The following is a 24,671-nucleotide window of genomic DNA, read 5'->3' as shown; positions in this document are numbered from 1 at the left end:
ATCTTCCAGGAGAGCCAGGGTGACCACCATGGCAAGGTCAACTCTAAGCTTGGACACCAATGGCCAAATACTCAAGGAAATAAGTGACCTATCCATATCACCTGTACTGTGAGATCTGCTGGGATAAACAAGTGCTTGTAATATTTTAGCCACTCTGTGTTAACTGCAAGGAAATGAAGAGGAGGGCATTCCACAAACAGAACTACAACACAAGCAAAGTATCCATTAACACATTTATTTTTTCTTTCCATAATCTCAGAATAACTGATATCTCTACATTTTCTGATGAAAGCAAAAAAAAAAAAAAAAGAGGCCAGGCAGTGAGGAAGCTGGGAACCCCCAGGTGTTCTTTGCTCCTTGATACTGGTTAAAAAAATCCCTCTTGCCGAGTTCTGGGCCAGATCAATGGGTAAACATTAGTCATCAAATGTGCCATCAGCTGGCAAAGCATTTGGAATTGCTTTTCTTTTCTACAAGCCAACTCATAGGAAGGTTTAAGCTACTATTAAATCTGTTACAGTTCTGATGAAGTTCAGCAGTTTTAAGGTGTTCTTTGTGTAGCTTTGGGAAGCAACTCTCAAGTTCTTCAAGAGCAAAGCAATTGGCATATACTTACACTTATTAGCCCAATTATTAACAGAAGTTATCATCACCAAATGTCCAGCAAAAAGACTAAAACATACCTTTCAATCAGTGAGTTAAAAGCACTTAAGAGAATCACATTCTCCTGTGCCAGTCTCCCAGGAGTATGTGACCTTCAGACTTTTACAATAGCTTTTCCAATATTTTCTCCCTTTAACATTCCAATGAAAGCCATTGGCATGTTCTCAAATCCTTCAGTAACTTGTTCATGGTACTTCACTTTTCCCTGTCAAAAGTAAGAAAGGAAATTGCTGAGTTTTCATTCACCAGCTGCCTAGTTTTTACCATCTTCGGGAGACTAAATTGCAACCAAATTTTCTCCAGCTTGTATGTTTCATCTGAAACACGCAAGCTGGCACGCACCAGGGTAACTTTGCAAAACTAGGTAGGCTGTTGTGAGGATCTGCTTTTGTTGCAAGACCTTCTACTTGGAGTCATAACAGGGAGCAAAAGTCACTGCTATAAAAACACACCAGGACAGATTTAGTGCTACTTGGTCCCAAACAATGCACAGGTGGGGGATTATTTCCCCAAAGCCAGGCCTGTCTCTACCCATAGGGAAGTATGGAATTGCAAATCCAAGTGATCCAAAGCTAAGCCATCCCAAATCCTCACGTTTGTAAAAGCTAGAGCCTCTTAGCCTTTAGTGTTCACACTCACAAGCTTTTCACAGCCATGAACCAAGTGTTAAACTCAGCCTCCATTTAGAAAAATAAAATTTAAGAAATTCCTTATTAAGTCCCTTTAAAGCCCAGGTCCCAATTCCATAAAAACATCCACTCTTGCCGATAATTTCAGCACAACGCTACAATGGAAATCCTTGCTCATACTACAAATGAAAGGAGACTTCTGAACGAGAAATAGAGGAATTACTCTAAATATGAAACTCTTCATTGCCAGAGAAGTGTTTTGAATTACTCTGGAAGCATCCTTTTTCAAAGCCTACATGTATTCTGGAATATATCTAAGTCTACAAGCTAATATCACAGGTCTCAACAAAGCAGAAGGGATCAGGCATGTTCACTATGGTTTGAGTGTCCCCAAAAGACTCAACGATCAAGTCAGGTGGAAGAAAAGTATCACGCTGGGACCTCACCTCAACAGCTATGACAAGAGACCCCTTACAAAAAGGGAAGCTATGGTGTGAGTACACCTTACAGGAAACTACCCCTTCCTTCCTTACCTCCACGACCCATTTTAGCAGTGCCTTGAGACCTTCCTCCCAGCGGTTATTCCAGCGGGTCACAATAAACCCTTCCATTTGAAGCTCTTTGAAGATCATTGGAACCTGCACGTAAGGCCCTGCAAGAGAAAGGAACCAACAAACCACCCGCAATATCAGTTTCATTTAAAATAAGACCCAATGCATAAAGAGAGCTTTTAGCCAGTAAAGACCACAGAATCACTTTGTTCCAGCCAGAAGCAACTGCTATTTTTTCCAAACAGAATTTCCAGGACAAAAGACCAAGGATTCATGGACAGCCAGCCACCCGGGGAAACAAAGGCCTGATCTGTAAAGCTGTGGGGCTAAACACCCAACACTTCTGAAAACAGTTTCACTCAGAAGTAAAGTGGCTTCAGCTTCACCGGAGGGACTTCAGCTGAATCCTGGAAATACTGTTTTGACAGCTTATTTGATAGCCTGCCAAGCTCTTGTGCTCCTTTTAAATCTCACAATAGATATACACATTAAAAAACAGTTCCCTCAATCATAAAAAGGTGTGATAGTGTCTCCACTCTCAAAAGCCTATCCCATTTTTAAAGTGATCTGGGAGTCCAAAGCCAGTCAGTTGTCAAAGAGAATTCAGACCTCCCATTTCTTCTAGAAGGCAAATTTGGAAAACTTAATGCTATTGAAAGTGAATATTCATCTCAGCCACATTTCCCGGCAGTGTCACCAGTAGCTGAAATCTTACGGGGGAAAAAAAAACAAAACCCTAAGCTGCCTCATCTAAAAACCTGAGGGAAATCCATTCTCTCATCAAAAAGTACATACTGTGTAAATGGCATCATGCCACCACACCTGCCTTCTGCTGATCTGTATCTGCTTATAGCCCTGGGGGATCCTGTATGAAGTAGTTTAGTCTCTCCTTCATTTCTAATCAGCTGATGTTCTCCATCCAGTACGAGTGTGCACAAAGGAGGATGAGTGCATGTATACACAAGGAGTGTGGTCACACTGCTGCTGTCCCAGAGCAGCAGTTAGTTACCCAAATGTACACAAATACATACACTCAAATGGCATACAGAAACAACCAATAAAATCTCAAGAGACTCCCATTACGTCTTTCTCTCTGCCATCACCAAACAGGAAATAAATTTAGACACAAGAAAGCAGGCCCACACCTTTCTGAGGCACAGAGTCATTGTACTGAGAGATGGCTCCACAGACTGCAATCCTTCCATATTTCTTCATCTGGTTGATAGCGATACTGGCAAATTCTCCACCCACCTACAAGAACCAGAGCATGTGCAGCATTAGAGACAATCCAGTGTTTGCCACTGACTGCCAAAACCTGCCAACCTTGCCTTGTTGCACCGACAGGTTCAGTCAAGGGGTGGAGAGGTGAGTTCCACTACTCCAAAGACTTGGTGGCTGCAGAAACCCTTACACGTGGTCAACACCTATGAGGGCTTGATCTCACTCTTCTAAAAATTAGTTATGAACTCAGGGAATCGGTTTTAATTCCGAATCTGCTTCACAAAGCTTGGTTTGGAAGCGTTGGGCAGGACCTGCCCTTAGATCCCTCCTCCTAAGGGGCATGTCTAGGGGTACTAAGAAGCACCACCTCTGCTTTTCCCCCACACCAGTCTGCACTTTTACACCTTCACATCATAGTGATGTCAAGTTTTTACTTAATGATTCTTTTCTCCCAAATAGGGATGCGCTGTGCTCAGAAGCTTTTAACAGAGAACAGCTGTGAGAAAATTTACTGCTGGGGAGAGCTCTGTGCAAAAGTTGGAAGTGAGAGGGAAGGGAACAGACGTGACCATAAAACCTATTTAAGACCTTAGCAGCACAGGACATGAAATTTGGAAGGGTAAGGCAAAGCAACCAGGAGCTTCTGCCACAGGGGCAAGTGCTTTGCCCTGGCACCATTCATTCACATCGATTGCCAGGGCAAGGCGGGTGTGCTGCAATCCACACAGAATGACAGCGCTGTCATCCCTGGATCAGCGGACAGGCTGCTGAGAGAAAGACATGCTAAAGGGGTGATGATGGCTGCCCTTTAAATCAGGTAGCTAGCCAGGGAGTTTTAGGCCAGTATCTCAGCTAACACCCCTGTGCTAGGTATTATATTTTCAGGTATAATGCATACGTTAGCTATACTAGGAAATTAAAAAAGCCAGGGCTTGTTCTCTGGCTTAAAGGCAAACTGACATGGTTTGACTGCATCTGTACTGTTGAACTCTCTTAGCCATCAAAACAAGATGGTCACATTCAACAGCCTATCGAGAACAGTCCACAGCCCCCATTAATTCCAGCTGTACTTGGGAGAGGTCAAAAACCCTCTACGAGCTACTCCAGCAATTTTACAAGCGGGCCTTGCAACTGTTTTGTTTACAGGTACCAGTGTAGCAGTACACTGGTACAGGTACCAGGTCCAGCGTACCTGGACCATGTAACATTGGGCCATCCACGCTTGCTCCCCTTCCAGCAACAGGAGAGAACTGCCTGTGGTCCAAGGTGGGGTCAGCAATGGACTGGAGCTCTCTCTGTTCAGCATCAGTAAAAAGTTCACTGTGATCCTCACCTCCCCAAAATGTGCCATACTTTCCAGAGAGTGAAGATAAGCTTCTCTCTCTCCATTCACAAACACCGCCAACAATCCAGCTTTGCCTTTCCGTCTTTGTTCTTTCTGTTACTGCCCAAGTCAGCTGCAGAAATAAGTGTGGGAAGGGAACAGGAAAGCAGTAAGCTCTTACGGAGACCATTTCTCAATTAGATGGAACTCAATATCGAGTTCCTGGTGTAGTCTTCAATTAGATGTATACTATATTGAGTTCCTGCTATAGTTTAAAGAAAATGACAGTCTGCTCCAGGGCAAGGCCCTCTCTCTGAACTCACATTGTCAAAGAAACAGTCGTAGCCATCAGGAGAGGCTTTACACAGTGCTTCATCCAGAGATGTAACAGTCTTGTAATTAAAGGCTTCATCAAAGCCTATTTTTTTCAGATAGGCAACCTTGTCATCTGAGCCAGCACAGCCAACCACTTTGCAACCCTGCAAGGAAAGGAGAAAAACATTTCTAAACATCCCCTCACAATACAGGCTGACACTCACAGAATGCTGGGTGGAGAGCTCACCCTTAAAGTCAGGCTGTCATCACCACAGAAGTTCCTGAGCTCTAGGAAACATTCAGCTAGCTTTGCTACATCTTCAGGAGCTTGTCCCATCTCAAGACCTTACTGTAGGCATGCCTTCAGGAATGCTTGCCCTCCTGGTCATTCATGGCCTTGTTCCCCTGTCTCCCAGGTGAGCCTTCTGAGGAGCAAGTACGAGCAGTTCAAGCTACTCACCCCAATTTTAGCAAGCTGCCCCACCACAGAGCCCACAGCACCAGCTGCAGCATTAACCAGCACCGTCTCTCCTGGCTTCATCTTGCAGACCTCCAACAGACCAAAATATGCAGTGAGGCTGTGAAAAAAAAAGAAAGAATGCTCAGTGAGGAAAAAAAGATGCCAGACACAGAGATGTGACCTGACCACATTGAACCAAAATATCCTCACAACCAGAACAAGAGTCAGTTTTTCTCATTCTTTATGAAATACAAAAATTAACCCAAACTTCTTAATTTGGCTTTTTTACAGCCATCCTAGAAAAAAACAGATACACTACTGGGCAACAGGATGCTGCGGCAGAAGTCCACCTTAGGTGAAGCAGCTTTCCTTGGGCTCACTAGCCGAAAGGAGAAACACAAAGATAACTCTGTAAGGTGACAACTCAGTTACACACTGGAAGAGAGGGTAAACCCAAGCTAGACAGAGGTCAGTAGCCAGCTGGTATCTACCAGATTGAGGCAAAGATTAAACGATACTCATCACAAATCAAAGCTGGCAGAAAAAGAAAAAATGGTGGCAAAACCTTGCTGAACCGATGGGCACGCTGTTCCTGAGGACTACTGTGCACAGCTATGGCTACTGGGTGAACAGTAATCTGTAGGAACCACTAAAGTTTACCTCAAGCATGTTCCACTGATCATATAAATACTGAATGTCATCAGGCTCTGCAAACTTCCTGAAGCAACATGATCACCTGGCCCAGAATCCCAATAAACTTTTCTTCTAACTTCTAAATTCAAGCTTAGAGCTTCCCACTTGGTCTGAACTGAAAGGGTGAACTGAATCCATCTAGCAGCTGTCTGGAAAAGCATGCATCTTGCCTGATGTCAGAATGAAATCTGGGAAGTTCTACATCACACACAACGTTACAATAATCTTGAAAGCCTTCCCTGTCAACAGGACTGACCAAGTCCTGATCTCCCACACAAACTACAGAGACAGAGAGAAGAAATGTGAGAAGATGACTGAGAGACTGCAGTAGTGAATACGGATTCTGAAGCACAGCAGCTCTGTCTACTGCAGTGCAATTTAAAGAATCTCTGTTTTGCTGCACAATATGACAGCTGTCTTTTGGCATTTTGGGAGCAATTCTGGGAATGTGGTGATAGCACAAGAGCCCAATCAGCAAAAGCAGACTAGTCCAGGTGCCAGTGAAGTTTCAGTCTTTCCACTGACATTAATTCAGATTGAACCGGATTCTTTCCAGCCCCTCCTGGATCCTCTTCCTACCTTATTATAGCTCCTCAAGGAGAGGCACAATAATCTCCAAGGCAAATCTCCTCTCATCTAGAGGATGGGCCAAACTTCAGGCCCTCTACAGGGTAAGGGCATCCGGAAGCACATGTTTTTTACCAGAGTGAGCAAACAACATGTTGGTAGAACAAGATGAGGGAAAAAGGTCATACAGATAGGCAGAAACATCCTGCACAGCAAAATCGAGGGGATAGCTGCCGTTGCATCTTGAAATTCACCCTGGCATGCCAACCGTCCCAAGAGCCAGAGATTTGGGGAGTGATTCCGGCCAACTGGAAGGAAGGAGTTGTATGTCTTTCCCATCTGAGATGAAATGAGTTCTCCAGCCGCTTCTAGCCACAACAAAGGCCCCCACTGTGAAAGCAGGATTCTTGCTTTCTACAATCCTGTTTAAAAGAAGGGAGAAAAAAAAAATACCCTGTCAGAGACAAATCATTACTGGCTCTTCCCTCCTTTATTCCTGTTGCCCTGTGATGCAGGAGAAAAGAAATATTTCACGTCAGGACATTTAGCACATACCTGCTGATGCTGTAGGCTCCTGATGTCTTTCCTGAAATGTCTACAATCTCTCATCACCAGGGGTATACTGGGCAAGATGATTCTAGACTCAGCCCTGCCCACAACAAATCCAATGTTCCCACATGGATGCCGACTTTTTTTTGACTAGCACCAGTCTGGTATGAATTCAGACTAGGCTTCTGTGAGTTAGAAGGCAGAAAGAGGATGCTGGGATTAAAGGGTGGAAAAGCAAGAAGTCACAGATAGGCTGTAACAAGCAGTTTCCTTCCTAGACAACCTGCACCTCATTTAAAGGTTGAAGCTCCTGAAGATAGAACCTCTTGGGGCAACAAAACCAGGTAGACAGCAGTATCTAATAACAGGGAGAAGTTTATACTTGTGGTGTATCTATGCCAAATGAAAATTCAACTTTCTTAGCCCAATGGGAAAACTATGTTGGGAAGGGGTAGGTAAGCAGCTTTTGGAATACTGGAAACAGCTGGCCTTCTCTTCAGCAGAGTTGGTTGTTAATTTATCCCAGCCCTCAGTGTTCCTGCAGAGAAACACAAGTCAAAGGCCACAGATGTTCCTGGGCAGCAACTTCGAGGCAGCACAGCAGGAACAAGCTGACAAAGAGAAACATCTGTGTGGCTAAATTACCACAAGCTTGGGAAAGGATGGATTTAAAGTTAGATAACCCTTTGGCTAGAGCTGTATCTCAGCTGACGCTGAGGTATTCTCAGCTGGAGCAGACAGCATGCATGGTTTCGGGCATGCAATTACTAGCACATCAGATTTTCAAATGTGAAGTTGACGCTTACGGCAAGTATAATGGTCAGTCCTTCATACCTCTCCTTGTAAAAATCTCCTTTGAAAACATTATTGCCAGAAATAACATATAGATTATATCAGAGGCCTAAATACTCTCCAAGAAGGCAAAAGAGGTTCTTAGAGGAAAACCACATTCCAACCAATTACAAATAAAAATACAGCTGCAGAAGTATGTAGACTCACGTCAAGAATAGGTAATGCAGGCTGCAGATGTCTCCAGTGTCAGTACATTCCTTCGAGATCTGCCATGTGTATGGACAACAAGAACGAACTGAAGACCTTACCTGGCAACCTGTGTGCCTATCATTATGTCCCCTTCCTTCATGTCCCTTCGACTGTAAGGTCTGTAACACAGGCAGAGATGGCTTACTGTAAGTGACTTGACGTTCCAGATACACTATGAAGTAGTAGCTACTGTCTAATCCAGAAAGAGAGCATAAGCAGTGATGTTGAACAGATCGCAAAGAACTTGTCATTGTAATGACATAACTGGATGTTTTCCATAGCCAGCTACTTGAGCATCCCATCTTGACGGAATACTGGGCTAGAGTGTTGGGGACACAATAGCAGTGATCTTCCCAGCATGGTCTACCACTACAAGAAGGCGGAGACTCCAAAGAACTATCTCTGACACTAGGGTCCACCAGGCTTCTTCAAACTACCCAGTCTCCCTATGCTTGCATTACCACCTATTAACATGGGCATATCAGCAATTTCCTACTTAGAATGTGTATCCTTAAGTACAAGCTTGCTAAGATAAGTGAAGCAGCTACTGCAACAGGGCTGCAGTCTCATTTGAGCCTGTTGCATTCCAGTGGAAGAGACATGACAAGGAACAACAGCAGAGTCCAAGAAAAGTCTAGGGCTGCAGCATCGTTATCCTAATGTCTGGCTAAATCTGGCACAGCTCCATATTGGGAGCTCCATATTGGGAGTGTTGTAATTTACACACATTTTATAAAAAGCAGACAAAGGCATCTGGGACTCTGGCAACAGGGGGTGCTCCCAGTACATGTTCTTTCGAGGTCTAAATGGGAGATCAAATGACATATCTTAGCCAGCAATTTAAAAAGAAGAAAAAGATATACCTCATGTAAGGATCAACACTGAGAAACACTGATTCAAGCAGCAACTCTGCAACAAAAGACAAGGCAAATTCCTGGGCATTAGCAGTGCAGTAAAGCATAGTTTCCACAAGTCAGTCTTTCAACAAAAGTGATAGGAATTCCTGACAGCTCAGAAACCCCATATCCCATCATCCTTTAGGGAAAAACTACCAGAAACGACTACTACATTCATTAGCTTTGTCTGGATTATCACTGTGCTGTTACAAAAGACACTTTCTGTAGTGTCTTTTTAGGAGGCTAGCATTTTTTCAACCCTGTTTTTCTTTATTTGCCTCCTCTATAGAAGGCTCAAGAGGCCAGACCCCCTAAGCAGAACACTAACTTACTTTCGACCCGTATATAAAATGCCTTCCCATGATTCAACCAGCAGAGGGTGGTAAGAAACCTTGGCACAGGTTAAATACAAACACTACTTTGCTGCCTTAAACAGAAAGCATTAGGCTGTCTTTTCCAGGTAGCCTAATCCACCTTACTGTCTCTAATGCCACTAGTTCTTGTGAAATATACTGTTAAACAAATTTTAATTTAAATTCTCAGTCACACAGCAGTTTTAGCCGTTCATCTCCACCTAAAAATACTTCTCATTGCCTGTGCTGCAGTGGTCTAGCTAGTACAAGCTAGAAATATATTCAGATATAAATATTTTCCCTTTACTCAAGAGTGAGCAGGAAGAATAGTCAAGGCCACATAACATAACAAGAAAGGCCATCTCCTTTAAAAGTGTTACTCTAGTATGAAGTTATGCCTCTTCTTGCTGTATGGATTAAAATGGGAATGAAGAAATGACTCCATGTTCTTGAATACCCACAGGCATGAAATTTTTAAGTGTGTCTGAATGCTATAGACGTACACATGCTATGAAAATACTTGAAAGTACATGTAAGAAGAAATCACCTTTCAAACCTTTAAGTTGTAAATATAACTAGTACTTCAATGCAATTTCTTTGGTGCACCTTCTAAACTGGAGTAAATTTTGTAAAAGACAAGTGGTGGGGTGAGGTTCAAGACAGCATGGTACGGATGTCCATGTGAAGCCAAAAATCAAGGTTCATTCTTTTATCAACAGCTCTTGCATATAATAAGTTATCATATTCCCTACCCTTTTCAAAACAGAGAAACACAGGAATAAAGCCTGTACATTTTTTTCTCTTTTTATTCACTCTCTCTTGCTGTCACAACAGGTCAAATATAACAGATAAGAACTGGCAAAAAAACCTGATGTTGAATACAGACAGAAGTCTTGCCTTGTTGCTTCTTAAAATGAAATACCAGCCCACATTGACTCCAGCCCCAAGGCCTCCCAGCTGCAGGCTCACTGCCACCCGTGACTCTGCTCTCCCCGGACACTATCCTCAATACCTTCCCTATCAGCATGAAAAACTGCAATGAAAACCTACTCCCAGAGGCTACCATCTTCTCCAGCTTTCTCCAAAGGATTTTGCAAAATAAAGTAGATGAAAACCTTTTACCAGTAAAGCATGTTTGGGTTTTACTACAGTTATCTCATTTGCTGTGTGTCACGGTTCACTTCTCTCTAAATTAAACAAATTCTGTTTCCTTGTGGCTGTCGGTTTCGAGGGCATATCACTTCAGCAATTTTCTCCAGTAAGCTTTATTTGCAAGCACTTTCAAATGCCTTTGCCATGAGGCACCACATGTGATTAGGCAGTGTGAGACTGTGAAAGGCATGCTGCAACTGCTGCATGCTGGAGTTAGAAGAGCTTAGCTAGTGTTTCTAAGGCTACTATCAGAAGGCAGCACGCCTTAAAAGGCACCAAACCCATCAGCATACATGTTCTTGAGCAATTGCCCTCCTCTGCTAAGGTGCATGGCTTGCCACAAGCCGTGCCAACCCATTTTTGAAAATCCAAGCCAGAGAAACATACAAACAATTCTACAGATGCACCACCATTCATCAGCAATCAGACAATCTCCGGAAAAAATAAAAACAGGTGGAACTCCACTTACCTCCATCCTTTAGGTTTGGTAGCTCTATCTTTTTCAGGTCAAAGTCGCTGGTTTTGGGGAAACCTTCAAAATGCTTCTTCAGAACCCACACCTTGGCAGTCACCATCCTGTGCAACAAACAGCACAGCGAAAGAGTGCCTGTCAAAGAGATGCCCAACGGTGCTGGGCTGCTCATGGGGGCTGGTTTAGACTTTATGAAGCAGAACAGCATCTTCATAACATGCCATCACACAAGACAGCCTCTGTTTACATCCTGTGGCAGTATCGCCAGATCAAGAAAACATCTGAAAAGCGTCCTCATTGCCTAAGCAACCCAGAGCTTCCTGCGACCTGCCAGACCTCCCTGCCTGCTGGCAGCAAGCCCTGGTGTGGGAAGTCAACCCCAGCAAGACGTATGGCTCCGGTTCTAAAGAAAATGAAGAGGGAAAATCTACTAGTTTAAGGAGAAAAAAAATCCTGGAAGGAAAAAAAATTAAACACTTACTTAAACTCACTCTTTTGCCCCCATTACATGGGGTGAGTACTGAACCTAAACTTTTACAAGCTTGAACCAAAGTGCAAGTGAGAAATACAAAGGTAAGAAAGACCTCTCTCCATGACACCCCATATGTTGAAAGAAAACGCTTCTCCAGTTGCCAAGCTCGGGGCTTGGAACTGGGAGCACACTGTCACCAGCATTTTCCAGACAAGATGGAAACAAACAAATGACTTGCATTCGTTTTACCCTCACAGCCCCTTTTTCCTTCCTATAAGCAAGCACATCAACAAGGGCAAAGAAAGAGAAGTTTATACTTAGAGCAGGCAGGTGGAAAACTGTCTTCTGCTGACAAGGCCAGTCAATAACCTTCTGCACCTGACTCAGTCGGTGGCTGGACTCCTTCAGTCACACACACTTCCTAAAAGGTGAAGATATCTGCTTTTATTGACAGAGCAAGTACCGCCCTCAGTCCACTTCCCCAGATGCAAGTGTAAACCCTCACTAAACTTGGCACAGAGCACACCCAGCGTGATTCACCTTTCTCCTATTAAGATTTGAGATCATCCTTACAGAGCGTTCCAATTCAGCGCCCAGCCAGTTGCACAGGAATGTTCTGCGATATGCCAAACTAAATACACAGAACGCACGGTCCTAGAAACCACAAAATACTGCAGTTTGGAGACCAAGACTATCCCCCAGAGCAGGAGTTTCTTCAAATCACATTTTACCAGTCCAGCCCTAAAACTCTTAAGAGTTCTGCCACTGAGGAAAAAATACCTAATTAAAAATGAATATAAAATTCATTGTTCAATCCATCATTCAACACAGCAAATGATCCACACGTATGCCACTATCACAAGGAAACACTATCGTGACATTTACATAGTGAGATGCCTGCAGGCTCTCAAAGGACATATGTATCCACATGTGTGCTCTGACACCTTCACTGTTTCCAGTGCATGCACCAAAGGTTCAGAGCTTGTGTGGCTATGCCTCTGCATTCTGGGATCTCTGTGCATGGCAGAGCCACCTTAAGAAACAGCAGCAAGCTTTGGCATTTTGCCTCAACTGTGTTGCAATAAGGCATGTGGCATTGGACTTTGTCCAGGGACTATCTGTCTTCAGCTTTTATTTTTCTTGTGAAAATATTCAAGTAGAATATGAAGGGTGGAAATTGTAAAGACACCCATACCTAGCGGCATGTTTAACTACAAAACACCTGAAGACAAAAGTACTAATTAGGAACAGAGACCTGAGAAAATAAACAAAACTTTTTAAAGACACACAAGCAAGGGCCAGGGAGAAGCAGGCAAGCTCTCCATTATTTAGATAAAAGCAAAAGCCACCAGACCCAGAAACTCAATCAGCACTCAGCAACTTCCTGTGATGAACGAGGGATATTCCTGATTCCTCGATGAGAAACAAACACAGCACAGGTGAAGGGTTCCTGCATCAGGAGTGTGTGCTGGGGAAATCACCTACATCAGGACACACAGGTCTTTCACAAAATGAAAGAAGTATCATCACGCTCACTGTCAAAGCATCCCGCATTCGTTGAGTGAGCCGGCAAAACCAGCATTCCTCACATCCCACATACAATCACAACAAGAACCAAGAAAACTTATCTGCAGCAATTGCCATCTGCCCAGTAAATGTTTTTTCTTAAAAAAAAAAAAAAAGGCAAAGCAGGTGGCACTCCCCTGGCATTTCCATCCACTGCTGCATTTGCTTTGGTATCAACGGTGCTTATCTGTACTTTTCAGTAACAAAAGATACTGCGACACTGCGGCAGTAGCAAAGCAAACTCAGCAAAGGGGCTTACAGGAGCAAAAAGTGAGTTCAGAGGAACACAAAACAGATCCCGCTCACTCACTTATACCCACAAGCACTAAGAGGTGTTTGTCCCAGCAGCGTGTCCTGCATTCAGACACAGGTACCCAAGTGCTCCAGCCAGGAATGACAGGGGACAAGGGATGCTGGCTAAGCTGGCTGCCATGCGCTCATGTGCCATTTGTACCCCCGGGGAGCTAATAGTGATTCAGAAATGCTTTGTCTCCCATCCTGTCCCACCTCTGCGAGTCATCAATATTGACTCCCTGCTTTTTGTCTCTTTTGTCTGTGTTTCTCAAGGCTCCAGCCCCATTCTTTACATTCTCACCATCATCTCTTAATAGTTTGATTCTTCACTTTAGTCTGAGTACAGGAACATGTTGTCCCTTGTTTTAGGCTGTCCTTTGTTTTCCCTATCTGGTCCTCTAAGAAGCTGCACAAAGATGTGCTGTAATCCTGATGATCTGCAAATCTAGGTGCCATCAGTATTGGCCATTTCTGTCTCTCTTCTGCTGTTCCTTCTGGTGCTTCCACACTCAGACCTCCCATTCACACCAATCTTCACATTCCTATCAAAAATTTATACTTTTTGTGATACAGATTTTTCAGCAGAGCAATGATCCCTCCTACAAACAATATGGAAAGATTAATTTCACTGAATCATTTTTATTACATTTAGGCCTAACTTTGGGAACAGGACAAATTTTCTGCTGAGCACTTCTTACCTTCTACTGAAATTGCATTATTATAGCCACTTGAAGGCTAGGGATGTTTTCTGTAGGCTGTAAAACCAAAAGCTCCAAACCAAACAAACAGAACACAGACACATTCCTGATGAATGGATTCACAAACCAATTTCCAGGTTAACAAACCAAGATTATTTTATATGTTTACATACAGAAACATAAGAACTAGTAAGGACTACGTTGCTTAAGCATATCAAAGAACTCTAAAGCATAAACAGCAGTGATGCAACATTTGTGGGGTCCAGTAAAAGCATCACTGGACTAAGCATGTGATAGCCACCATCTCAGCTCCAAGAGCAGTTCACTGCGCTGTAAAACTACTTTGTTGTCAGCGTCAGTGGGTTTGAATAATACATTTCTTTTGTGTGTTTTCTGTATAATGTGTTTCATAGACCATTATAATCATTACTGCAAAGAGACAGCTATGATAAAAACTTGAGAAAGAACAGTCCATGAAGGTGATGAAAAGACTCTTTTAAAAGTAATTCAGTTCTAGCAATTCCCAGGAAAAAATTAAGGTGATGCATTTCTGCCTGAAATTCTTACAAAAGAACCGTTAAAGCTTTTACTGAAATTGAAGTCCAAGACAGCATTTATTCTGATGTCCTTCAACCCTCCTTGTCCTCTGGTCTAGCCCATCAAGTTATCAAAGAGTAAAGTTTTACATTAATCTCTATCAACTTTTTCCATAAAATCAGACACCTAGGAAAGAAGTAATGGATTGGGGAATCTCAGCTTTGTGCACTAACAATATACCTAAGAAAGCAAAGATCCAGTCTGTGTTCAGACACTGCAGTTGGTGCAAACTGTAGCATAGCTGCAAGCAAAGCACCTTCACACAGGTTATCACAGCTCAATCCCCAAAATCAGCACAGGGAAGGAGGTTCACAATTCAGGGGAAAATGGGAGAGAAAAGAAGAAGGAAGAGGTGAAAACTGAGATCCCATAGTAGATACTAGCAACTGGAAAAGAAGGTCAGGAATAAAAGAGAGGACAGACAAGTCCGAGAAAATTGAGAGAGTCTGACTGGACGCTGAAGAGCTGGTGGTGATACCTGAAATGGGGGAATCTTCACATTAAAGTAGAAAAGTAGTAAAGCTCTCAAGAGAGCTGTAATGCGTAAGCTGTCACACGTAAAGTAATCTTATCTTGTATGTATACAGAGGAGTACAAAATGACGGCTGATCACTTCAGGATGTTCCGAAGGCCGTATATGTGCTGCATCTTGAAGGAAGATGCAAACAGACAGTAGTTAATCAACTTTACTTAGGTAACTTTGAAATTGACTCAGCAGTATTGTGGAGTTAAGTTACCCTTTAACGAACTGTCTCATTAGAATACTTAGAATCACACCCACGAACCTAGAAGCCCCTTACTCACAGAAGCCCCTTCCTCTCTGAGCATGCGTGGTAGAAAAAGGAAACTCTGTACCTTTAAATGAAATCGAAGACTACCGGGACCAATAGAATCTTGAAAGAATACATGTAAACAGTATTGTCCTGATCATGAACGGTCAAACAGTATAAAACGTCCACCGTGTGTTAACCGAGTGTGCTAGCTTTGTGGAATTACCACCTAGCACCCACCTTTGCGCAAACATGAAATAAATATCTCAGCTCTGCGTGTGAGATTGGATTATTGCACACCGGGTAGAAGAACCCAAATTTTGGGACAACAAAACTTGCAAAGTTTACTTTCCTTAAGTAATCCCAACTGACATTCTTATCTTGTGTGGTATGGTTTCCTAGCCTGGGCTTGCCCAAATCTAACCTTGAGGACAAAATCGTCTTAGAAGCCTGCCAGTTACAAATAAATTCAATTCAAATTTGGGGTTAGCTTAACAGTTCATCTTGCTGACAGTGACAATTAATTTGCAGATATGGCTGTGGTACTTGTTTCCTTTTATTTCCATTCTGAATCAGGAACAGCTATGCTCCCAGCTACACTACAAGAAAAGGGTATGATTAAAAGCTGAGTAAAATATATCCCTCAGACATAATTAGTTTGTAGATTGGTGCTGAGGAGAAAAACACTGATCACCACAACACCAAAGCTGTTCAGGAAATCATCTCATCTAGTCCCTTCCTCAAGATCTAATTTACCCAGTCTCTTGCAGCATTTCAAAGCAATCTGCCAGGCACCAGCATAAAGGACCTTCTAAATACTTTAAAAAACAAACAAACAAACAAACTTAACAGGACATCTTGGCAGTAGAGACTGCCAAGGGAGTCATAACCCAGGGGCTACCTCAGGATTCCCCATAGGTTACAGGATTACCGATTACCTGGGAGAGAGTATGGCCTCAAATCATAAGTGCCTGCAAGTCTTAGCAAAAATTACTGGTTCCTCCCCTCTGACTTAGCTATTACAATACTTTCTCAGAAATTGGTTTTTTCCTGTAGTGAAAAACAAGGTAAAGGCAAATCACTCCTATGCTACTTTTGGCAGACACTATACCGCAAATATCTGAGCAAGCATGACACTGCATTATGAAACAATAAAGCTGCAACTTCACTTCTTTGTGCAACGCTATCAAGCCCCAGAAGGAGGTCAAAGATTGGAGGTGAGTAGTCATCACTCGGTAAAAAGACTGCGCTGCCCTGCACTTTGTTACAAGGCTGTAATTCCAACAGAGGTTCAACAGTCCTGCAGAGCAAGTTCACATGGGGAGGGGAAAAGGGAAGCCAAGACCTGCACTGAAACAGGTCAGCTGCCCTTCAGCTCTCAGAAACTGCAGATAAAATGAGAATCTTAAGAACTATGCCTGATAAGAAAGAATAAGCAAGAAGCCCACAGATAGGAAGGAAGACAGGACACTGCAGGCGACCTGGGCTGACAAACCAAGCCAAAGCTTCTTGATGGCCCAGCTGTGATTCCCTGGTCACCAGTGCTTCTTTCAAGCACTCTTCCTACTTCTCCCTTGCTTAAATGTTGATACAGTACAAGCATATGCTGCAACATCAGTAAGTGCAAAATTTCATCAAAGCTGTTGAGACATACTGCAGCACAGTTTCACTGCTTACATTTGCGGGGACATGCCTGTTATTGCACCACAGAGAGAAATGTTTCATTTGCTTGATTTTACAGTTGCCAAAGAAAACTCTGGTTTTTTTAAAAGCTCCATTAAGCTTAAATTTCTGGAAAACTCCATTTAAATTAAACCCTAAACTTTTGACTACACCAAGCAAGCAATTTTGTTTTAGGGGAAAAAGGTAAGAAATCTCAGGCTGGTATCTGATGTTGTAAAGTTACTGCAAGAGCTTCAGGACTTACTAAGCCTGTCCATTGACTGTTCCTTGCCTTATTTCTCATTACTTACCTCTACAAAGGTTAAGCACCCCCGTCTCTTGCAGCGTAGCGTAATAAGACAGCCCAGCGTGCTCAGAAGGCAAGTTACAAACATACTTTCAAGCACCAGCAATCCCTCTGAGGCTCCCTCCTGAATTTCTGTAATATTACAAGGGCAGATTCATCCTTGAATGAGTTCCTGCTTATGACACACGCAACCAGCTTCTCCCTGAAGAGGGAAACTCGCTGCTCCAGCCCACCTAGTGTATCCGAGATATACCTGTCATCTGTTACCACTCCAATACATCTGTAGTATTAAGGAGACTGAGACAGATACATGAAAAGATAAAGGGACAAGAGAGAGAAAAAAAAAAGAAGGAAGTCAATGAGTGTCTAAGAAACTGCAGTGGAAGGGTGGAAACACAGAGCAGTGATCAGCACTTGTTTTATCACTGCTTTAGACAGTAGACAGCATCTGGCAAAAGGGGCCTGAGGACGTCCCCGCTCCCACAGCGCACATTAGCTCAGCATAGTACTTTCCCGTTCTATTCCACAGTAAGTGAAAATGGCTGTATCCGTGCAAAATGCCATCCTAAGGCTCCCAGTGCCATGACCGAGAAGCCATCCCGCAGTGAAGCATGGTCCCCAACAGATTTGCCTTTCACCACTGATCAACACTGGTCACTCGTGTGAGCTCTGACTCAGACATTTCCTATGGTCTGTAAATGGGAGTGTCCATCTAGCCCTACCAGAGGGGATGTGATACTGGACCTGTTGGTCACCAATGGAAGTGAGCTAATGGGTAACGTCAAAATGGAGGCAGCCTGGGCTGCAGTGATCATGCATTGGTGAAGTTCGCAGTCCTGAAGGATAGAAGTCAGGCAAAAAGTAAAGTCAGGACCCTGAATTTTAGGAAAGCAAACTTCCAGCTGTTCAAGGAGTTAGTCAATAGGACTTGCTGGGAAACCGCCCTCAGGGACAAGGGAGCAGAACAGAGCTAGTAGATCTTTAAGGATGCTTTCCATAAAGCACAAGAGCTCTTGATCCCCAGGTGTAAGAAATCAGGAAAGGAAGGCAAGGCACCAGCATGGATGACTCAAGACCTGCTGGTCAAACTAAAGGGCAAGAAGGAAATGCACAGGCAGTGGAAGTAGGAACAAGTATCCTGGGAAGAGTATAGGAACGCTGCCCAGTTGTGTACGGATGGGGTCCGGCAGGCCAAGGCGCAGCTGGAGCTGAACTAGGCAAGGAATGCAAAGAATAATAAGAAGGCCTTCTATAGGTATGTCAGCCAGAAAAGGAAGGTCAAAGAAAGTGCACCCCCCTGATGAGCAAGACTGGCAAACTGGTAACAACAGATGAGAAGGCTGAGGTACTCAACAACTTTTTTTCCTCAGTCTTCACTTGCAACCTCTCTTCCCACACCTCTCGAGTGGATAGACCGCAAGACGGAGACTGGGGGAGCAAAGTCCCTCCCACTGTAATAGAAGATCAGGTTCATGACCACCTGAGGAACCTGAACATACGTTAAGTCTATGGGACCTGACCTGATGCATCCCAGAGTCCTGAGGGAATTGGCTGATGTAGTTGCCAAGCCATTCTCCATGATACTTGAAAAGTCATGGCAGTCAGGTGAAGTCCTTGGTGACTGGAAAAAGGGAAACATTGCACCCATTTTTAAAAAGGGTAGAAAGGAGGACCCTGGGAACTACCGACCTGTCAGCCTCACCTCTGTGCCTGGGAAGATCATGGAACAGATCCTCCTAGAAGCTATGCCAAGGCACGTGGAGGACAGGGAAGTGATTCGAGACAGCCAGAATGGCTTCACCAAGGGCAAGTCCTGCCTGACCAACCCAGTGGCCCTCTACGATGGAGTGGGAAGAGCTACAGATGTCATCTGTCTGGACTTCTGTAAGGCCTTTGACACAGTCCCCCACAACATCCTTCTCTCTAAATTGGAGAGATGGATTTGATGGGTGGACTGTTTGGTGGATTAGGAATTGGTTGGATGGTCACATCCAGAGGGTAGTGGTCAATGGCTCAATGTCCAGATGGAGATCAGTGACAACTGGTGTCCCTAGGGGTCTGTACTGGGACCAGTACTGTTTAATATCTTCTTCAGTGACATAGACAGTGGCATCAAGTGCACCCTCAGCAAATTTGCAGACGACACCAAGCTGAGTGGTGCAGTTGACACGCCTGAGGGATCGGATGCCATCCAGAGGGACCTGGACAAGCTTGAGAAGTGAGCCCATGTGAACCTCGTGAGGTTCAACAAGGCCAAGTTCAAGGTCCTGCACCTGGGTCGGGGCAACCCCCAGTATCAATACAGGCTGGGGGATGAAGGGATTGAAAGCAGCCCTGAGCAGAAGGACTTGGGGGTGCTGGTGGATGAAAAGCTGGACATGACCCAGCAATGTGCGCTTGCAGCCCAGAAGGCCAACCATATCCTGGGCTGCATCAAAAGAAGTGTGGCCAGCAGGGTGAGGAAGGTGATTCTGCCCCTCTACTCCGCTCTGCTGAGACCCCACCTGGAGTACTGCGTCCAGCTCTGGAGTCCTCAGCACAGGAAAGACATGGACCTGTTGGAGCGGGTCCAGAGGAGGGCCACAAAAATGATCAGAGCGATGGAACACCTCTCCTATGCAGAAAGGCTGAGAGAGAGAGTTGGGGTTGTTCAGCCTGGAGAAGAGAAGGCTCTGGGCAGACCTTATTGTGGCCTTTCAATACTTAAAGGGGGCTTCTAAGAAAAATGGGACAGAGTTTTTAGCAGGGCCTGTTGCAATATGACAAGGGGTAATGGCTTTAAACTAAAAGAAGGTAGATTCAGACTAGACATAAGGAAGAAATTTTTTATGATGAGGGTGTTGAAACACTGGCACAGGTTGCCCAGAGAAGTGGTAGATGCCCCATCCCTGGAAACATTCAAGGTCAGGTTGGATGGGGCTCTGAGCAACCTGATCTAGTTGAAGATAGCCCTGCTCACTGCAGGGTGTTGGACTAGATGACCTTTATAGGTCCCTTCCAACCCAAACTATTCTATGATTCTATGATCTTTCCTTCTTTCCTTCCTGTTTTCCTCCTTTCCTCCCTCTATATGCTTGCTTGCTCCCTCAGAAAACATTCTCCTGTGTCTAAAGAAGCATGTATGTTCTGCCATCAAGGCACCTGCAGGGTTTCTCTTTCAATCTTTTTCCTGTGTGCCAAATGTGGTTTGAGAGTTACACCCCCACAGACAATATTCACTTCAAATGAAATGCATACACATACAGCTTGCACAGCACAGACCTTCCTTCCCTACAAAAGCAGACTAAAATGCGGTCCCTCTCTCAAATTTATATCCAGCCCAGCACAAGAAAACTTGCGAGAGTTAGAGCAATGACTACATCCACTACTGGAGTTTAAAACAGTAGATCTGCAAGCTTGAAAGAAAAATCCTTGAACTCCCTCACACTCCCCCTGTTCTCAGCCTGCCTGCCTTTCCTCTGGTGCTTTGTGAAGATCAGCACCTCTCCAAAGGTGCAAGATTGAGAGTTGTCATGGTGAATCCCTGAGGGAAGCTTCACACGTTTTTTACACAAGCAGAGATTCAGAAGACAGTCCTCCAGACTTCTGGTTTCTCTGGCTAAAGCTTCTCCCATCTGAGAACTCCGAGCATGCACTGATCTGTCGCCCTTGTGTGCTGAGGGGGATTGCTGGCCTTTTAGGGTCTTGCTCTCTCCTCCAGGACCCTTCTTTTCAAGGGTTGTAAACCTTAACAGGAATATCGGCTCATGAGAGGTATAGGCTCAAGCAGATATAAACCTTCTACCCTACAAGGAGACTGCAGTATCACCACAGAAGAAACATCATCTAGTGAGTATTCAACTTGTCTAGATTAGAAATGTACTTTAGTGTCAGTTACCTGACAGAAAGCAGCTCAGAATTTCTAAATTGCCTGCTTAATATTTGCTCTGGTGTTTAACCTTTGTTCTTGCTTCCCTTCCCAAATTGTAAGATTATTGAATTTCAATGTGCTAATCAAACTTTGAATATCTGACTGGATTTGCCAGTTCACCTGTGGTCCCAAATTCCCCAGGAAACTGAGCCATAACCTACATTAGTGGATCTCAGATGCTATTGATTGGTGCAAGGAAATCTGTACCTGCTTTAGACTGAGAGAAGCATGTTTTTTTGCATGAAGAACATTTAAGCAAATAAAGCTGCATAAACACAGCAAAGAATCAGATATAAACAGGTCACTCATGCCATCTCCCATAGTATCCTTACAGCCAAACTGGTGAGATAAATTGGTGCACAAATGGGTAAGGTGGTAGAGGATTGCAGGATTGTCCTCAGTGGGACAAAGTCCAGTTGGCAGCCCATTACTAGTGGCATCCCTCAGAGATCATATTGGGAGCCATAATGTTTGATGTCCTTAAAAAAGACCTGGACAGTCCTGACCTGGAAGGACAGAGTCCTTCCCCACCACTCTGAACCTGGACCCAGCTGCAACCAGAGTGCCAAGTTCTCAGCTCACCAGTACAAGAAAGTCACTGACATACTTGAGCAAGGCCAGTGTAGGGTCATGAAGATGATGAAGGGACTGGTAAATGTAACAGATGAGGAAAAACTTGAGAGAAATGGCTTTGTTCAGTCTCCACAAACAAAAGCTATGGAAACATTTACTGCTTTCTACAGCTGCTTAGTAAGACAGTATCAAGAAAATGGACATCAGCTCATCTCAGGGGAGTGCACAGTGACAGGGTAAGAGATGATCAATGTAGGTTGCAAGACAGTCTTTTCCAATGATACATGGAAAGTTGTGGGATTTTTCCCCCCCAAACCATGACGGTGTCAGATACTGCAACAGGCTGCTTGAAGAGATTGTGGAATCTCCATCTTTCAAAATTTATACAACTTCACATGCCTGTGAGCAATCTGATCTGTCTGGTCTGGCTCTGCCCATTTATGCAGACTACATGACCTCCCAAAATCCCTACCAACCTAAATTATTCTTTGACTACATAATTGCAACTAGCACTCTTAATTCATAATTAGCTCTTGGTACAACAACTAGTGCTTATTTCATATGAACAACTGTGAGCACGAACACCTTAAGAATTAAATCAATATTAGGAGCAAGCAAAGTTATAATTTCATATTTATTTATGATTGTTGTTTTTACTTATTATGTAGCACAGGTTTCTACAGGATACTCTTCAAAATACCTGAAGAACCAGAAAACTCTCATGGGAGATTTATTCAGGATGTACACACCCTAATTTCTTTCAACAGAACTGAGTCCTGAGAAGAAAAAAAGAACAATTATCTTTTCGGAACCAAGAATCACCAGCACTATAGCATGATTTGCAAAAAACCCACGAAAATCCAAAAAACAACACTTACAATATTTGTCTACCCAAAAGGCTTAGTGTTAAAGTCTTCTCATGAAATAAAAAGAAACAGGTGTCGCTTTACCAAAACAGAACACCGTCTTTTATGTATCTGCTGTGACCATGCTTTCAGTCCTTCAAGATTCTAGTGAGCGCATTAGTGAGTCCCAAAAAACCCACCTCTTTCTGAACCGATTACATCATTAATTTTGTGCTGTATCATCAGGTACTTAGTAAAATCAAACCCTTTCCCAATTCTTAAAATACTTATTTCACAAACCAGTGAAGCTACACTATATGTTTACCTTTGCAGAATACCTACTTGTGACCTCAGAGCTAGGAAAGGTATCTGCTATACATTTGGTATAATGCACATGATGGTATAATAATACTAAAAATTCTCCCAGATAAGCAGCTACTAAAAATATCTTTTCCTTCCTCAAACCACAAGCTATATTCATTCCAACATGCTAACTGCATGTTAAGTAGCTGTAACATTTTTTTGGTATTCCTTAAAATTGAACACTATCATTAAAATAGCACATTTTACCATTACACCAAATGAAGCACCAAACTTTTAGGGCCTGTGAGGTCAAAGCTATTACATAACCACTTAAGAAAGGGTGAAATTATCCCTCTCCCTCATGTCATATGCAAATAGAGAACATACATGGTTATCTTTATAGTGGAAAGCCTCTCACATCAGAAGTGGTTCTTCTGTATTTCCATTTTCTTATTTCAGGCTGTAGTTAACCTGGACAGAAAAGGAGTAGCTGGAGCAGGTACAGCACTGGCTACTCAGCCACCAGCTCCATCAGCCACACGTTGACCGTCATTTCAGCCCTTTGAAGAGCAACTACATGCCACCTGCAGTGTAGTCCAAGCAGCCACCGCTCACAGAAACTAATCAGGCACTTGCCTTCAGGCAAGAAACATGCAAGCACGTTTGCCACAGATTGCAGATTTTTTGCCAATCAAAAATTAATCAAAAATCATTTGGAAAGATTTTAAATTTGCCAAATAAAAAGTGGCACTTAATGATGGCTGTATAGTTACACAGTGTCAGTCTGATTTTTCCCCATACTTCAACATAATTTTTCTCAGTATGGTGTCCAGATGTTAGCAAACGAACAGCTGATAGAACATCATCAAGTGCTTCCTAGCTACAGTACCTCCAGCAGCAGTGCTGTCACAGTAATGCCTTGAACAGATCAAGCTGCATCCAATGTAATTCCTGAAGCGAGCAGACACACAAATTTTTTTTCCCTATAACGTAGACCTGCAGTCTGAATTATTTAAAATTATTAAAATAACCTCAGACTATAAACTAGGTAGTTCAGTACAGTAAGTTTTACAGCAGCTCCCTAGATCTCAGTAGTAGCACTATGTCCAGCTGACAGTACAACACAGAAGTCCTCCTGCAAAATACTGGTCTATTTTTACAGCATAACTACAGCAGTTGCACAAAGAGTAAACGAATTCAGCTGACTTTGCTTTTCCACTTTGACCAATGCAGCGCTGGACAACTACTGTTCTTGCAATGACACGCGCTCGCAAACTTTGAATAGGTTCTCTTTTTTCTGCTTGAATGGAAACACCTCTGTAAATCACAGCAAGACAGTTGAATAGGCACAGACAGTTTGGGGGAGGGTTGGGGATGGTGGTGGTGGGGTTGAAGTACGGAACTGCACTTTATTTATTTTAATGTAATTTAAGGGCGGTACGAAGACACTTCCCGTCGTAGCCTGAAGCGCCTCAGCCCCGCCACATAACCCCACACTAACGCCTAAGTGCCTTCTCACCCACCATCTCTCCTCTCTCAGGGACCGCGGTCGCATAGCTGCAGCTCCCTTCCCTCACGGGAGCAAGACCCGCCATTTTCTCCTCTCTCAGGGGCCGCAGTCGCATAGCTGCAGCTCCATTCCCTCACGGGAGCAAACCCCGCCATTTTCTACTCTCCCAGGGACCGCGGTCGCATAGCTGCACGTCCCTTCCCTGACGGGAACAAGACCCGCCGTTTTCCACCCGTTCCCGCCCCGGCCACCGCCCCTCTCCGGGGGCGCCCGCCCGG

The 24,671-nt window shown here is 43.7% G+C and overlaps 1 protein-coding gene across 2 annotated transcripts; it reads right to left on the bottom strand.

Annotated features, from left to right (window-relative positions):
* Positions 1–221: 221 nt before the first annotated feature.
* Positions 222–24,481, bottom strand: PTGR1 (prostaglandin reductase 1). 2 transcript variants are annotated; one of them, XM_050913339.1, is made up of 11 exons: positions 24,407–24,481; positions 11,676–11,779; positions 10,884–10,990; positions 8,877–8,922; positions 8,073–8,132; positions 6,678–6,845; positions 5,164–5,281; positions 4,712–4,867; positions 2,989–3,094; positions 1,826–1,944; positions 222–868 (listed from the first exon to the last, which is right to left on the bottom strand). In XM_050913339.1, exons 3-11 carry the CDS (start codon positions 10,987–10,989, stop codon positions 758–760), a joined length of 990 nt encoding a protein of 329 aa, XP_050769296.1. In that variant the 5' UTR covers position 10,990; positions 11,676–11,779; positions 24,407–24,481; the 3' UTR covers positions 222–757. The 2 variants fall into 2 exon arrangements, with proteins under 2 accessions (XP_050769296.1, XP_050769298.1); XM_050913341.1 differs by lacking the exon at positions 24,407–24,481 and adding an exon at positions 11,899–11,927.
* Positions 24,482–24,671: the final 190 nt, after the last annotated feature.

This window comes from Gymnogyps californianus, chromosome Z, assembly GCF_018139145.2.
Source record: "Gymnogyps californianus isolate 813 chromosome Z, ASM1813914v2, whole genome shotgun sequence".
Taxonomy (NCBI): domain Eukaryota; kingdom Metazoa; phylum Chordata; class Aves; order Accipitriformes; family Cathartidae; genus Gymnogyps; species Gymnogyps californianus.
This window is presented reverse-complemented; position numbering and strand designations above follow the sequence as displayed.

What these genes read in the sequence shown, in the direction of transcription:
- PTGR1 (XM_050913339.1), bottom strand. Translation starts at nt 10,989, where the DNA reads ATGGTGACTGCCAAGGTGTGGGTTCTGAAGAAGCATTTTGAAGGTTTC. An exon ending in GGCAGCTTGCTAAAATTGGG is followed by an intron (nt 4,868 to 5,163) that starts GTGAGTAGCTTG and finishes CTTTCCTTGCAG; the next exon opens with GGTTGCAAAGTGGTTGGCTG. An exon ending in TGACTCTGTGCCTCAGAAAG is followed by an intron (nt 1,945 to 2,988) that starts GTGTGGGCCTGC and finishes TTTCTCTTGCAG; the next exon opens with GGCCTTACGTGCAGGTTCCA.